Source organism: Perca fluviatilis, chromosome 14 (genome assembly GCF_010015445.1).
Source record: "Perca fluviatilis chromosome 14, GENO_Pfluv_1.0, whole genome shotgun sequence".
NCBI classification, from domain to species: domain Eukaryota; kingdom Metazoa; phylum Chordata; class Actinopteri; order Perciformes; family Percidae; genus Perca; species Perca fluviatilis.
In genome coordinates this window covers 7,781,653-7,797,235 of record NC_053125.1, presented here as the reverse complement: position 1 = coordinate 7,797,235, position 15,583 = coordinate 7,781,653, and the positions used below count along the sequence as shown (strand labels likewise).

The following is a 15,583-nucleotide window of genomic DNA, read 5'->3' as shown; positions in this document are numbered from 1 at the left end:
TGACTGTGAGTGTTTTGGTGTGCGAGTGTGTGTGTGTGTGAGTGAGAGAGAGAGAGAGAGAGAGAGAGAGATCAAGAAGGAGTGTGTGGGCATTGGCACACACATCGATTTGTACAGTGTGTTTGTATAGATGTGTGAATGACTGCGTGTGTATGGGAAGCATACTGTAAACACGTAGCGCCTGACTCGAGTGTGCGCGCGACTATTGTATGCATGTCCGTGTGTATACAGTGTGTGCGTGCGCGTGCTGGTGTGTGTGTGTGTGTGTGTGCGTGCATGTCCGTGTCTTAAGTGTGCGGGTGTGTGTTTCAGTATATGTCCATATCATTTCTCTCACAATCCTGTTACAGTACTTTTATACCTCTGGTAGGACTGTATCCTGTATTATTGTGTCTTTGAATTTAGAAAAACCCAATGTTTATCTTATTGTACTGTTCTTCGTAGCAGAGACAGCTGTTCAAAAGATGTACAACGAACGTTATCAAACTCTCATTTTTTAATTTCATTATCTTCAATATTTTTTAAAAATGGTATGTAATTATTTTTCCACAGTATTACATAAATAAAAGCACTGTTTTTTATATAAAGAAGAAGAAGAGTGTGTCGTCTTTGGGGCGTATGGGTTAAAATGGACAAGTTCATTGTTTTTAACACCTTTCAGGGGGGAATGGAGAATACATTGCATGTATATGCTTGGACACGGCAGTATAGGGTTTATTAAAGGAATAATATCACTTTCAAATATACCTTTTTTGATTTCCCATGTTTCTTCATGAAACATTCACAGCATGGGCTCTGAATAGTAAGCAATACAAACTAATATCAGGTATATGAGTGCAGGGTATTTTCAAGATAAAAGTGGTGATCCATCCTTTAATCAAGATAATAATATTACATATAAATAGCATTGTTATGCTATTAGTAAATCCTAGGTTTAGTGCCATACGATACCAATCATCACCATGGAAACACTGGTATAAGTGTCTTTTATAGAAATATAGTATTGTTGTTTCTTCTGGTTTTTATTTCTTTGTATATGTTTCTATTTCTTTTTAAGGTATATTGTATGTCATGTTTGTGTCTTTTGAATGGACCTTGAGTCTGGAATAAAAAGTTGTTGATGATGATGATGATGATGATGATGATGATGATGATGATGATGATGATGATGATGATGATGATATGTGTGTGTGTGTCATGCTGCCACCCGATATAAAGGGAAGATGACGTTGCGCAGACAAAGTTATTCCTACACTTTTCATATACGTTTAAATACATAATTGATGTATATTTAATATACTTAAAACACTGCACATTAACAACAATAACAAGTAGGCTGCTTTATGGATGGGGATCATGGACTGTATAAAATAGATGGGGATACGTCATACCGATAGGTGGCAGACACAGTCACACGTTATACACCTCCAAAACAACAAAAGAAGAGACTAACTACGTCATTGGCCAGTCTAGCAGCCAAGATGGCGGCGACGGTGTTGAGGTCGCTTACCAAATTAGGACGTCCTTCAACGAAATTAATATTAAATAATAATTTGCTGAGCCCTGGTTGTGCTGTCGTGCAAAACAGGTAAGACAACAAAAACACAACACCTGACGCTTCGTGTGGCCATTGTATTGCCAGCCGTCTTGGCTGGAGCTCCACATAAATATGCACACTGAGAGGCTAATGTTAGCATAATGCTAAATAAGCCGACTTTTCTCTTCAAAGTAATTCGAGTCGCCTGATACGAAGTTTAAATTTTTTTTCTAAATGGAAAACGTCTGAACAAAGCATGCTTGTAAGTCATATCGCAATGTCATCCTCGTCGCGGTGTAGGTTAACGTTCCTGCTGCCTAAGCTGTCACGGTTAGCTGTCTGATTAGCTAACGCGTGTCAGTGTTTACCACACTGGTTCTAATGTTATGTGTCTTTTATGCTCTGTGCAAGGTCAAAGTATAGCCCATATTTGACAAGAATTGTAAACAAAACTGGTCAGTTTCGGGTTGTAGGGCTGTAAATTAAACCACAGATCGGTTAACAATGTTGAAGTGTAAACCGTGTCTGTGTGGGACCATTGTAGCAAAAATGTAGACCCTTATCGTTAATGCAAACTGCACACAAGGAAAGGAAACATGCCTTTTATAAACTGGTACCCATTACTGAAATCAGTTTTAAGGGTCTCTGAAATGGTCTTCATTTCTAAATGTGTTGATTATGTAACTAGCACCAAAGTCAAGGGGACTTGGAAATATATGTTTGTTATTGACATATCCTGATACTGTTGAAGGTCTACTGATGAATGAATAAATAAATGCTGATAAATGTAGCCATGAATTGATGATGCAACAATTTGCATTATTAACCCCATTTTGGTAAACTAGCACGATCCATATCTTTGCGTGTCTCCCTCATCAGCCAATATGATTAGGCCTGTCAGTTGTCAGGTTGGCAAGTACAGTGTAGCCCAGATCAGCACCCTTTTTTCGAAATGACAGGCCAAACAAATTGAGACTAAAACCTCTGTGTTAACTGTCAACATGGCTCATGCACCTACCTAATGCTTTTTGTTGTTGTTGTTGTTGCATCTCTTCAATTGTCTGCATTGGCTTAGAACTGAAGGCTTACTAACCCAACCTTACCTCATGTTAAGAATATTTTCAATGTTTCCACAGGCACAAACAATGGCAGCCAGATGTGGAGTGGACAGAGCAGTTTGCCGGGGCAGTGATGTACCCCACTGCCATTAATGAGAAATGGACCCCGCCCCCATGGAATGGTAACACACACACACACACACACACACACACACACACACACACACACACACACACACACACACACACACACACACACACACACACACACGTGCAGTTCCACTGTTAGGGCTACTATTTAAAGGATACTTGTTCCCTTACTAACTACTTATTTTTAAGGCTTCATTTATTTTAACGAACAAGGCAAATGGAAAATGTTTCCAAGACAGTGTGAAAGCTGATAACCTTCTAATATGTTTATGAAATGCAACATATCAAACTTTTTAAGGGATGCAGCGATAAAGTCCTTGACTTTCCACTGTTGAATTTCCACTGTTTTCCCTGGTGTTCAGTCAGTCCACCAAACATTATTAAGATGGAGACAGTACTTCAGTGTCTGTGTGACAAAACTGTTTACATATACACAGTGCACTGATTCTTGACTGACAAACAAACATATTAAACATTAATATAAAATAAACAATAAATACTGAAAAATTTAGATATACATACAAAGAAACTGTTGCATAAGAAAAAATGATGAATGGGTTGAGTGCAAAATTTGCAAAGAATATATAGTATATGCAATTTGGCAGCATATTCTATTGGTTTATGACTAGTGAGCAGTTTTATAGACATTTTTGAAACCATTTTCTTTCTATTATAGTTCCTACATGAAACTGCTCACAACCAGGTGTGTTGATTATTTTGAGTAACCAGGCCATGGTGTCGGGGAAGAGACATTGGTGTTGAGATTTTCGAATGTGTTTTCTGGCGCTTTGAACGCCATAAGTCGATTGCCATCATATTGGAGAGAAGGCAGTCATGTCCATGTGCCGATATCTCCAACACTGGGCAGCTCACACCAAAACAATCCATGATAAACATCACTACAGGTATGAGGAACAGTATGTATTTTTGAGTTTGGGGTGAACTCTCCCTTTAAACCTACATTGTTCCAAATGACCTCTACTTTTTAGGTTCTGGCCTGAGGTGCCAGAATAGGGCCCACATAAGCATTACACATTTATAGTTGAAAGTTTTTTTCCCTCACAAAATGTGATCAGTTTCAATTGTTGGCTGTAAAAAAAGCTGCAATTCTTGCTTTTTTATTTCTTATTTGGATTAGAAAATCAGACCCAGAAGCAATACCAATTTATTTTTTTATTTTAACTTAATGATTTCATTTGTCTTGTATTGTTTGGTTTTCTCTTTGCAGACAAAGATGCTCCTGCAGAGAAGGATGTGTCCAACCTGACCATCAACTTTGGTCCCCAGCATCCTGCGGCTCACGGTGTGCTGCGTCTGGTCCTGGAGCTCAGCGGAGAGTCGGTCAAGAAGTGTGACCCCCACATCGGCCTGCTTCACCGTGGCACAGAGAAGCTCATAGAGTACAAGACCTACCTGCAGGTACTAAACCCCTTACAATATCTGTAAATAGTGTTTCTGTATTCTCCAGCTCATATTTATTAGGTAGGGGTTTGAGTAGCTCATACTGTATGCGTGTTTTTGAAGGTTGTAAAATCAGGAAGTGTAGAATCAGGGGTGCTCTTCTTGGTTTTAACCAGGCTGAGAAACGGCAGTTGTGGTGGATTCAAAGAACCGAACCGTAAATTGCAACACAACTTATTGCAAAAATCCTCTTTTTATTGTGTTCAACGCAACGACATACTGTGGAGAATGAGCTGGATTTACTATGTAAAAAGTAGACGATGCGAGAGCAAGTGACCGCCTCACTTGAAAATGACAAAATGAAATCAACCGACTTGATCAGAGATGAGGATGACCTTTTTATCATGTGTCATGCGTTGCATAATTCTTGGAAGTCCCTTACCGAGTATGCTTTACTTTTGACTTCCTCTTCTTTTAATGTTACAGGCTCTGCCCTACTTTGACCGTCTGGATTATGTCTCCATGATGTGTAACGAGCAGGCCTACTCTCTGGCTGTGGAGAAGCTGCTCAACATCCAAGCTCCGCCCCGTGCACAGTGGATCAGAGGTACAGGCTGCAAATGGTTAGGTGTCTGCACACTGCAAATGCTTAATATTTCAGTCAAATGATGCCTTAGAGTTACTTACACACACAGACAGACAGACAGACAGACAGACAGACAGACAGACAGACAGACAGACAGACACACTCTTTATTGTTGTTTTTTTAAAAGATTATTTTTTGGGGCATTTTAGGCCTTTAATTCCACAGGACAGATGAAGACATGAAGGGGAATGACATGCAGCAAAGGGCCACAGGTCGGAGTCGAACCCGTGGCCACGTCTATATATGTGCGCCTGCTCTACCAACTTAGCCAACCCGGCCACACTCACACACTTTATTGTTAATTATTAGCAGTGAAGCTGGCCCCCCCCATGTCATCCAAAAATTATTAAAAACACTGTCAAAAAGTAGTAAAATATGCCCATTTAAATGTACCAGGATGCAATGTGATATTTAAATAGCTCTTCTTGTCCAACAACCAGTCCAAAACCTAAAGATATTTTTTTAAATCTTTACATCCATTCATTTGGTTGTCAATAGACTCATCAACTTTGAATGGTTGGTTGTGTTCTGCGTTGTGCTTGCAGTTCTGTACGGAGAGATGACACGCATCCTTAACCACATCATGGGCGTCACCACGCACGCCCTCGACATTGGTGCCATGACCCCCTTCTTCTGGATGTTCGAGGAGAGAGAGAAGGTCCGAATCTGTCTGTCCTGGATTGCTTTTAAAGCGTAGTTTATCTGGGGAAGGTGCTGTTGTCAGACCTCTCAGTTCTCTCAGTTCTCACAGTTCCTTAGCAACAGTCTAACGTTGAATACTCCTAAAAAGATTAACAGCACGAGTGTCATTCATGACCTTAATGTTCCTCAAAAGAAGTTATGGAGTTACTAAAAATCATGGGAGTAAACGGAACCTTTGTGACCCAAAGAAAGAGACATGACTCTGTGATATTAGCTGCAGATAGTAAATTGAGTTAAGTGTCCTTTTTAGATCTGTCGCCTACCATAGAGTGGTTGCGTGAGAGTTTGGAGATTTTTATTTCCGATTAGATGCCTAGTCTTACTCTTAACTGTGACTTTTGTTTCCTCCTCAGATGTTTGAGTTTTATGAGCGAGTGTCCGGAGCCAGAATGCACGCTGCATACGTCAGACCTGGTGGTGTGCATCAGGTAGGGGAACTCATCAAATAATGCCTGTGTTATTATTTTATAACAAAAAAAAAAAAAATGGTGTTATTTCAACAGCTGCAAAGAGCAACATCAAAGATGTGTCAAGCAAATAACCTGTAGATCACTTCAACGTTCAGATTATGATTTAAAACAAAGATCAGTGAAGTGCTAACGATCTTGGATGTGTTTCAGGATTTGCCTGTCGGCCTGATGGACGACATCTATGAGTGGTGCAAGAATTTCTCCATTAGAATCGATGAAGTAGAAGAGGTAAACGCCTATAATCTTTTTTTTAAATCTCCACAAGCTCTTCACATGATAAGGACGTGGTGAAGACCTATCCTCTATCACTGAATCTGTTGGTTTTCTTCTGCAGATGTTAACCAACAATCGTATCTGGAAGAATCGCACTGTAGACATCGGGGTGATTTCCGCTGAGGATGCCCTGAACTATGGCTTCAGGTAACCCACTAACGAAAGTGAAAATACCTCTTTCCTTCCCGTCAGTTGCAGTTTATGAAATGCACAAATATTTGCGTTAGTTTGATTAGCAGAAATGTGGATAGAGTGTGATATTTATCAGCCCTCTCCTCGCCCCTCCACCAGTGGAGTGATGCTGCGAGGGTCCGGCATCAAGTGGGACCTGAGAAAGTCTCAGCCTTACGACAAATATGACGAAGTGGAGTTCGACATCCCCATTGGAAGCAAAGGAGACTGCTATGACAGGTACGAGATGAGCAAATGGCTGTAGATGTTATTTAACCGTGTCTTTAGTTCAATGTTCTTGTCCCTTTTTTCTGTCAAGTCAGGGGCTCGTTTCACCAAATGTGAAGCTGCACGATGTTGGGAAGAACTGACCTTGCAATATTTATTTTCCTGCGATATGAAAAAAAGACTAATTTTTACAAGATGACATAAATGGCTCTATTTGGAAATAATAAATCCTTCTCGACTACTGGGGTGATTTTTGGAAGGGAGTGCATCTACATACGAAATGAAAAAGGAACCTTTCTTATGTGAACCATCAAACCATCCTTTCTTGAACTTTAATGTTTTACAAACCGAAAAGCAAGCGAGAGCTGTGACTACTGTTCTGAAGTAATTTTGGAGAGGGAAATTAGTCAGTATAATACACTGGATGACTCACATGACGCCACTGTATTCATATCTACTATCAAACCAGATTAAAGTCAATGATATTAATAATGCATGCATGTTGCTTCCTCTAAATTTCAGGTTGTGGTCGACTAGCGGGGCCTGCTTTGGTTGTTGATCAACATTGATTGTGATTGGTGGTTCGCTGTGCATGCAGAGCCATGCATGTCACGCACTAGTAACAAACTCTATGTATCCAAGAACACTTAAATCAGTGTAAATTATGTTATTAGACACAGACTTCTGTTGTAGATTAGTGTTACGTTTCCAGCTTCGCGGCTCCGAACCGTAACGTTAGTTGGGATAACGTTGCATTAATCAGCTGATTTATTTCGTCTTTGTAGCGTACATAAAACAGTGACCGCAGTAGGTTCACTGCCCATTGAAGTGTGTGTCTGTGTGTGTGTGTGTGTGTGTGTGTGTGTGTGTGTGTCTGTGTGTCTTTCCAGGTATCTGTGCAGAGTGGAGGAGATGAGGCAGTCCCTGAGGATCATGCACCAGGCGCTCAACAAGATGCCAGAAGGCGAGATTAAGGTGGATGATGCCAAGATTGCCCCGCCCAAGAGGTCTGAGATGAAGGTGAGCTGAGAGCGGATGCCCCCCTCCCCCCCCAATGCTGTGGGTTTGGTTCCGCCTGCAGGCCATCAAACCTTGAAAACGTTGCTCCTTTCTGGATTTCCCCCTGTGCTTTATCACTTCTGTGTGTTGATTACATTTCAGCGCACTTCACACTACTCTCTTTGCGGAATTAGTCCATTCTGCTGTAAAGTGCACTTTAATTTGGCCGCCCCTCAAGGCTTGAGATCACCTCTAGTTCACCTCGGTGTTGGGACCTTTAAGGTTGCCCTTTTTACATTTCAGTCAACACGAGCAGATTGAACTCCCTCGAACGATTTGTTGCCTCATTTTCAAAACAGCTGCCGAGATGACATGTTCAATGTGCTCCTTGTCCTAGACGTCCATGGAGTCTCTGATCCACCACTTCAAACTGTACACAGAGGGCTACCAGGTCCCCCCTGGGGCCACATACACAGCTGTGGAGGCACCCAAGGTGAGACCGCTCACAACGTGCATCATATTTCTGTGTAAACTGGCCTTTTTTTGCTATTTTGCTGTGACTCGCCGCATTAGTAAAATAACCTAATAGGTTTTTAACTTGGCAAACAAAAAGTGTGCGACTCTGTAGATCCTCAGTACACAAGGTTTTTTGAGTCTTAATTAACTGGGAAGCCTTTGTAGGCCCTTAGGGACTTGTTGTGATGTAACATGCTTACTGGAGTGTATTTGTGTGTCTCCCCATGTGTCGCTTGCAGGGCGAGTTTGGTGTTTATTTGGTATCCGACGGCTCCAGCAGGCCCTATCGCTGCAAGATCAAAGCTCCTGGATTCACTCACTTGGTGCGCACTTAGAACTTCTCCGCACACTGAAATATTAAACACACCGGGTATCATTTATTTAGCACGTTTAACGGCTTGTCCTTGAGGCTACTTTTAGTTCATTAAGTAGATTTTATAAAGTACTATAGAACCATTTTTAAAAGCGTACAGAAGCGCACACACACACACACACACACACACACACACACACACACACACCCCCACACCTTTCTCTCTCCCTTCCTGTTCATCTCTTAGCTCATGGGTACATGAACTTCTGTTTAATGTAGTCATTTGAATTTTGGTCTTCAAGGCTAAAAATGTCTTTAAAGTTGCATAAACAAACTATTAGAGTAGTTAGTGCATTAACTTCAGGCTATAATCTCATGACTTATGAATATTCAATTTTCTTAGAGCCTATCTGCCCTGAATAGAGTCAGCTGTTCTTCAGTTATTCTGAATTAATGGATGTTTTCTTCCCTCTAGGCCGGTCTGGATAAAATGTCCAAAGGACACATGCTGGCTGATGTGGTGGCCATTATTGGTAAGGAAGTTATTATTGTTCAAGAATCCCGCTTCAGAAGGGCAATAATTCAGTAATCAGTAAAAATATGAACTTTGTATAGCTTTGTACTGAGCCTTTTCTTCTTCTTCTGACAGGTACACAGGACATAGTGTTTGGCGAAGTTGACCGTTAACGTGATGCTGCTCTTGTGTTGGTTCCCCGAAGAGGAGAATTCATTTTCTCCTCCGCTCATCTGTTCGTCAGGTTCTCTTCCTGTTCACTATTCGCTGTAGTGAGGCTTTTGACAGATGACTCTGCTTATAATCAGCGATGTACAATGCCCAAATAAACCTAATAAATATTTTATGACCAAACAGCAAAGTAGTGAGTTGTATTTATTTCACCCTTAGGGTGATTTTAGAGGGATTTATATGATTTTTAAACTCAATTCTTTTTCAAACACCCCATTTCCTTGACTCGTCTGAAAATAAAGTATTAAAGATGACGGCAGAGACCAATGCCTCGATGTGTAGATGCCCTTCCTCTGGTTGGTGTTAAAGGGGGAGTGGTCTGATGAGATCTGAGACAATTGGACTTAGAGCTCAGACCACAACTTCCCCTGTTGTCAGTGAGGTATGAAACATTCAAGTGTTCACCAGTACGCAGAGGAAGAAAAAAAACCCACCCACAAGTTGTCGTGTTTGCTGTGTGCTGGCCATTTTGCGGAGCCCAGTCGTCCGTGTTGAGCCTGTTTTACCATGGCCGTGTGGGGCAGGAACCTGTTACTGATGGCCATTCTTCTGTGGATGAGTTTTGGGAGAGCTGGTGAGTTGAGACATTAAATTGGGATGTACTGACCTAATTCAAATACATGAATGCAAGCTGTGCTGTTGACTTATATGGGTTAACCAGGGTGAATATAAGGGTCTGTTGACATGATGATGAATCAGTAAAAAATGAAAATACTACTTTTGGCATAGGTTTAATTAGAGCAGTGAGTTGTCTTTTATTTTAATTTTTTACTTTTGGCCTAATTCCACCCAGTGTAGCAGAAATGTAGTCCCCACATTACAGTTCCTTTGAAAAGAGAAGTTGACCGTGTTGGTTCTTGTGACTTGTGGAAAGGGCCGCTGAGGCTGGCTACTTTTCAGCAAATATTCTGCATTTTAGGATTATTACAATAAAAAATGTGTATGTAATACACAGCTTTAACAGCTATCTGTTAAACTGCAGTGAAACTTTAACCATTTTACAACTTTCAGTGCATTTCTACACACCCGTATAGACATGCATATCTAGCCTTGAACTGTCAGTTAATATTGGGCATCTAATAGGCAAAGAATACATTAACAGTTGAGCTAAAACAGTAAAAGTAATAGAGAAAATTGGCAACTTTTTAAATAATTTAACTTGAGTAGTTTTTAAATAAAAAAAAAATAAAACAAAAAAAAGCCAAATGGTTCCAGCTTTTCAAATGTGGAGATCAGCTTCTTCTCTGTGGCTATTATCAGTCAAGTAAATCATTTGGGGTTTTGGACAACAACTCAAATTGTGAATTTACCAAATTATGAATTGATTAATCGAGAAAATAAGTGGGTGATTATTTTAAGTTTAAGCCGTGAATGGTTCATTTTTTTTCTTGTGTAATTAAGAAATTCAAACAGGTGCAATCAATGTGTAACGATGTTGAGATATCAGTTATTTATTCCAAACCACAACTGACTACGGCCTACTTCTAGTATCTGTGGTTTATAAGGCAAAGTCAGAAAGACCTTACTTTTGAAAACATGTTTCCTCTATCCACTTAGTATACTGAGCAGTTAAAAAGATAGACCTGCACATAGACGCTTTAGAAATCCCTCTATGTTAATCCTTACAACACCATCAGTCAGTTGCAGGTGTCTGGAGTCGGGAGAATCCACTTACTAGAAGGAAAGGCTCTTAAGTCGGCTATAGAATGAGTGGTGCTAATTGTTATCAGGCTATTTTGTATTTTAGGGGACTTACGAAGCTGTTTCCTTTGCAACATTGCGGAAACCAAAGAGAGATGGTGGTGTGTTATCTACATCAACGTATCTCTGGCACCCAGCGAAGACAACTTGTACAGCTGAACAGTGGCATTCAAAACTGAATTCAACATTTTCACTTATACTATAACTGTCCATCCATAACCAGCATGCCAAATATGTCCAACGATATCCGTCAATATCATGTGCAATGTGTGGGAAGTAATGACACAGATCTCAGTGATCACAGATTTCAGAGAAGTGGTTCATTTTCACTAAATTAAAGGAAGGAATGGTTGTCTTGGTAATGGTTATTGTATCTCATTGCAAGAACATAAACTTTAGAGTTTCATATATTAGTTTGTATTAACACTATGAGGTCAAAAACCACCTGAATCCTTTCCAGTTAAGTAGAATAAGTCGGTTAAAATGATACATTACAAAGATAACTTATGATTAATTAAATGTGCTATTGAGTCAGTTCCGTTATGTATTAAGTGTGTAAGTTATGTTTTTGAAAAGGCTTTTAAACTTTACTTTTAATTATTGAATTTACTAATGTGACTTCCTGTCAAACTTTTTTGTGTTTAAACGGTCACAGTTTTAATGATCTCATCTTTTTCATTTAAATTAAGGGAAGTCTAACCCACAGCAAAAAGAGCTCTGGTCGGTCAGTGTTGTTACTTTTTAAGGTTTAAAGATAAGTAACTTTTAAATTAAGTTATTATGAAAACAGTTGCTATTTAAGCAGTGAATCATTAGATGGAATATGGCAAATGTAATAACAAAATAATATCTGAAAGCCATTTGAAACAACCGAATCGTTAATTTGGATGATCATTTTATAACTTTGATCATTTTTACCTGATGGTCTGAAGACCAAAACATCCTTAATAAAATCACTCTACATTATCCCTCTTATTACATGGCCACTTGCTAAAAAATAAATCAATATTTGACACTAAATATTGATTTAAAAATGGTCCCCCAGAGTCTATGATCACAACTGCATCCATAGCAATGGTCTGTCATTCAGCTGTCTTCGACAGTAATTGACGATCACAATTTAGTATTCAACAAAACTGTATAATAAACATTTTTAACTGTTAAAATAAGTAATCACTAATGGGGTTGCATGTACAGCAAAGTTGACAAAAATTATTCAAACGACAGCAATAGGAAAACAATGGGTAAAAGCTTGTCAACTTCCACATGCTCCTACTCCTACAATCAGAATGCAAGTATGTTCAACGAAATAATAATCAATCCTCTAATTCACCATATTTCATATGCTGCCCTGTGCAGCCATTTAACACATATGGTTTGCTCTGTACGCCTTCTTATGTAATGGCTGCTGTCGCTGTTTGTGTCACAATCTGAAATGGCGACAGCGACGTTACATAATACTGTTTCGTAAATGACAAAGAAAATTACATGATTCCACTGATACATTACGGGATATATTTATACAATAATTAGGAAAAGTTAGGAGGAAGGGCTCTGAGATGAATCTGTAATGATGATGTCAGTGTAATCACTTATTTTGTGATAAACATAGTGTATGTAGAAGGGCTGGTATTAAAGTGTTTCCTGTGCTTCCTCAGCTGCTCTTTCAGACTCCCATATCTGTTACGTGCTGGATGGTATCCTGTTTACGTACGGCCTCATCCTGACTGCTCTCTACTGTAGACTCAAGGTTTGCATGCTACATATTCACCTCTACAGAAACATCAAATGTATATCACGAATGATGTTTATACAAAAACAGAATCCCTTGTGATTGGGAATGAACATTACATTTGTCATTGTCTGACGAAAGACAAGCTGTAGTATCATTAAAAAGCAATCCGGTACATGATTAATGTTAATGTAAAATAGGGTGTCGTCAGCGAAATGAAGCACATTCAGAAAGGGGGGGGGAAAAGTGTCAAAGACAAAACATTTTTGCTAGAATACATTAATATCATACACAGATGTGTAACCTTTCTCATTGCAACTTCGATTTCGATTTTCTGATTGTGGAATAATTATCGTTTGCTCCCAAAATAAAACTTAAACGAGCCTGAGCTTGTTTGCTTTTGACTTTTGACAAGTCATGTACCACGAGCATGGACCAATATATTTGTATGGCCAGTAAACAGAGTTAAAAAGTTAATGCAAAAACAATATAAAAATTACTTTACAAATGGATGGTAAAACTACAGTTTGACACGCATGTTGATCTTTCAACTTTCACTCATTTTAAACTTCTGCAGATCCTCAATGCTCGGGAATATGCAGCTGAGAACGCAAAGGGCAAGAAGGTAAGAATACGCACATACAAAACTGTACACACGTACCTAACATACAAATGGCTCATAGTCTAAAATGGACGCAGAAGGCTTAGAACAAACTCTATAGCAGAGAATACAATTCACCACAGCGCAAACTGGAGTTTCAGTGAACAAACCAGACGCAGAGCTTCTCTGGAGGCAAAAATAATCTCACCGGTAAACCTCAGTAGGGCGAACAGCGACATGTTGATTTTATCTCAGCAGCCCAGCACTGGCAGCTGTTAAAGTATTCTGACGGCTCTGACCCAGCTGTCTCATCACATCCTAATGAAAAGCCTAATTTTCACTATCATGCTTTCATTGGTGGCCACCTGCGACTAAATAGCCCTGTTTAACTGCTAAATTCAAGGTGGATGGGCATTTTTAAATGAAAAATAAAAACGATTACCATTAAAAACCGCTTTCTTAGTGGTTCATTCATGATCAAGGCATGCATGTTCCTGGGTTTAAATGTAACTTTCTCAGCACGCAGGGCTAACTAGCTCACCCAGTAGAGCGTCCTTGGCAGCGGCCGCGGTAAATCCGACCTGTTGCCCTTTGCTGCATGTCAACCCCCCCTTTCCTCTCTTCAAGCTGTCCTGTTAATTTAAAGCACAAAAAAAAATGAACTTGTGTGTTGTGCTTTTTGGCTTGCACTTCTCACGTAGCTCGTTCTTCCTCTTTCAGGCGGTTCATACTTTATGTTCACATACATACTGTTACAGCCAATTACCAAGAAAAAAAAGGCAATGTCACAATGTGTGTGTTCTGAGTCATACTGAATCTAATATTGTTCTATTCTACCCCTGACAGAATGTTGAAGAAGGCATCTATTCGGTGAGTTTTGTTTGCTGTGATGTAATATAAAGTAAAAAAAATAAAGACAGCTGATTGCTTAATTATTAGGAAATTATAGGGTAGACTGAATTTCTCATTTTCCTGTTTTCCCTCCAGGGTTTGACTCCTCACGCCGCGGACACTTATGAAACTATTGGCATGAAGAAGTGAATCCAAGACAGACCTTTTCCTTTAACCCTCTGAGGTCTAAGGGTATTTTCACACATCTTCTTACATTCCCCCTTTTAAGGGGATTTGCTGATCCCCATGTGTTTCATATCAAAAATGTTCAGAACGAACTCAGCTTTCTGTATAGTGATGTCCAAATATTTTCCCAGAGCAATGTGTAAAGAGATAATTTGACGCTAAAGCTGAAACATTGCTGTTGGCTTTTTGAAATTCCTCAAATCTCTTTTGAAAACAAACCTTAACTTATGATGTATTGTACGAATTGTTTCGGTGCTTGAAATGGGTTCACCAAAGTCTTTAGGTTATATATGACTAAAGTAGTAAATACATGTCTGAAATGAACTTTTGTAATATCGCTTTTTGAGTAGGAGTTTTGTCAAACATTGTTTGGACTCAACGGTGCATCTTTCGTCCTCAGAGGGTTAAATACCTCTTTTTATTTTATTTATATATTGCATATCTAACCTCGCTTATTAGACTTTGAGAGAATGTAAGATTGCGTGCACCAGTTTTCATTTCCCTTTTGCTTTTAAGGGAAGTTAAGAAGGACGACACACAAATAAAGAAGTTGTGCCCAAGATGGGCAATCTCACAAATGCTTACCCTTGTTGCTGTAAGTTTTTTTTTTAAATTTTTAATTTTATTTGTTACTGTTCTGTTGCATATATTTAATTTTCACGCAAACACATTTTAAACTGTAATGCTTCAGACACACTTTTTTATTGTAATGCTTATAAAACAAAAAATGAAGTGGGTTTTTTAAACTGTTTAACTTCCTCTTTGAGGCAATTTGAAAGATGTCTAGTTAGATGTTTAGTGCAAGATGGTAGATACTATAGTAAAAATAGCTGCGTTCCAAACCTCAGAAATACTGAGTAGTGTTTCCTGCACACCACCGGATGGCAGTGATGGTGTCTTTGGTGTTCCATACCCCACAGAGAAAAGTGTGTGAAAATGCCTGTATGATGCATAAAGCTCTTATACATACACAGCACCTATTAAATGTTCAACTTGCTTATTAAATATCGTTGTCTCTTTTTGAATTGCAGTCGTGTATCACGGCTACCCTGTCGCCTCGATATTAGGTTTATATAGGGCAGGGGGACCAAACTCACAATTTATTGACATGCTTGTATTTAATCAAAAAAGTAAAAATAGTTTGTATTATTGCATGTCTCATATAGCCTTCTCACTTCCAATTTGGTCGACATAAAGCCCACAAAAAAAGTCAGCAAAAAAAGGTTTCTTGGCCATTTACCGAAATGAGCAAATCAAGCAAAA

At 39.3% G+C, this 15,583-nt stretch overlaps 2 protein-coding genes across 2 annotated transcripts; both read left to right on the top strand.

Annotated features, from left to right (window-relative positions):
- The first annotated feature begins 1,442 nt into the window (after positions 1-1,442).
- ndufs2 (NADH:ubiquinone oxidoreductase core subunit S2) lies at positions 1,443-9,335 on the top strand. Its single transcript, XM_039823415.1, has 14 exons — positions 1,443-1,588; positions 2,674-2,777; positions 3,974-4,164; positions 4,633-4,753; positions 5,338-5,450; positions 5,848-5,922; positions 6,115-6,192; positions 6,299-6,384; positions 6,529-6,648; positions 7,527-7,656; positions 8,033-8,128; positions 8,391-8,474; positions 8,940-8,997; positions 9,114-9,335. Exons 1-14 carry the CDS (start codon positions 1,482-1,484, stop codon positions 9,149-9,151), a joined length of 1,401 nt encoding a protein of 466 aa, XP_039679349.1. The 5' UTR covers positions 1,443-1,481; the 3' UTR covers positions 9,152-9,335.
- Positions 9,336-9,568: 233 nt separating this feature from the next.
- Positions 9,569-15,325, top strand: fcer1g (Fc fragment of IgE, high affinity I, receptor for; gamma polypeptide). The gene is made up of 5 exons (XM_039823554.1): positions 9,569-9,783; positions 12,569-12,660; positions 13,220-13,267; positions 14,090-14,113; positions 14,231-15,325. The coding sequence occupies exons 1-5, from the start codon at positions 9,717-9,719 to the stop codon at positions 14,282-14,284; spliced, it is 285 nt and encodes a 94-aa protein (XP_039679488.1). The 5' UTR covers positions 9,569-9,716; the 3' UTR covers positions 14,285-15,325.
- Positions 15,326-15,583: the final 258 nt, after the last annotated feature.

Excerpts from the sequence above, each read along its gene's own strand:
- ndufs2 (XM_039823415.1), top strand. The coding sequence starts at position 1,482 with ATGGCGGCGACGGTGTTGAGGTCGCTTACCAAATTAGGACGTCCTTCA. Across the intron at positions 2,778-3,973 it reads GACCCCGCCCCCATGGAATG|ACAAAGATGCTCCTGCAGAG; the intron begins GTAACACACACA and ends TTCTCTTTGCAG. Across the intron at positions 6,385-6,528 it reads GCCCTGAACTATGGCTTCAG|TGGAGTGATGCTGCGAGGGT; the intron begins GTAACCCACTAA and ends CCCCTCCACCAG.
- fcer1g (XM_039823554.1), top strand. The coding sequence starts at position 9,717 with ATGGCCGTGTGGGGCAGGAACCTGTTACTGATGGCCATTCTTCTGTGG. Across the intron at positions 9,784-12,568 it reads GATGAGTTTTGGGAGAGCTG|CTGCTCTTTCAGACTCCCAT; the intron begins GTGAGTTGAGAC and ends GTGCTTCCTCAG. Across the intron at positions 12,661-13,219 it reads CTCTCTACTGTAGACTCAAG|ATCCTCAATGCTCGGGAATA; the intron begins GTTTGCATGCTA and ends AAACTTCTGCAG.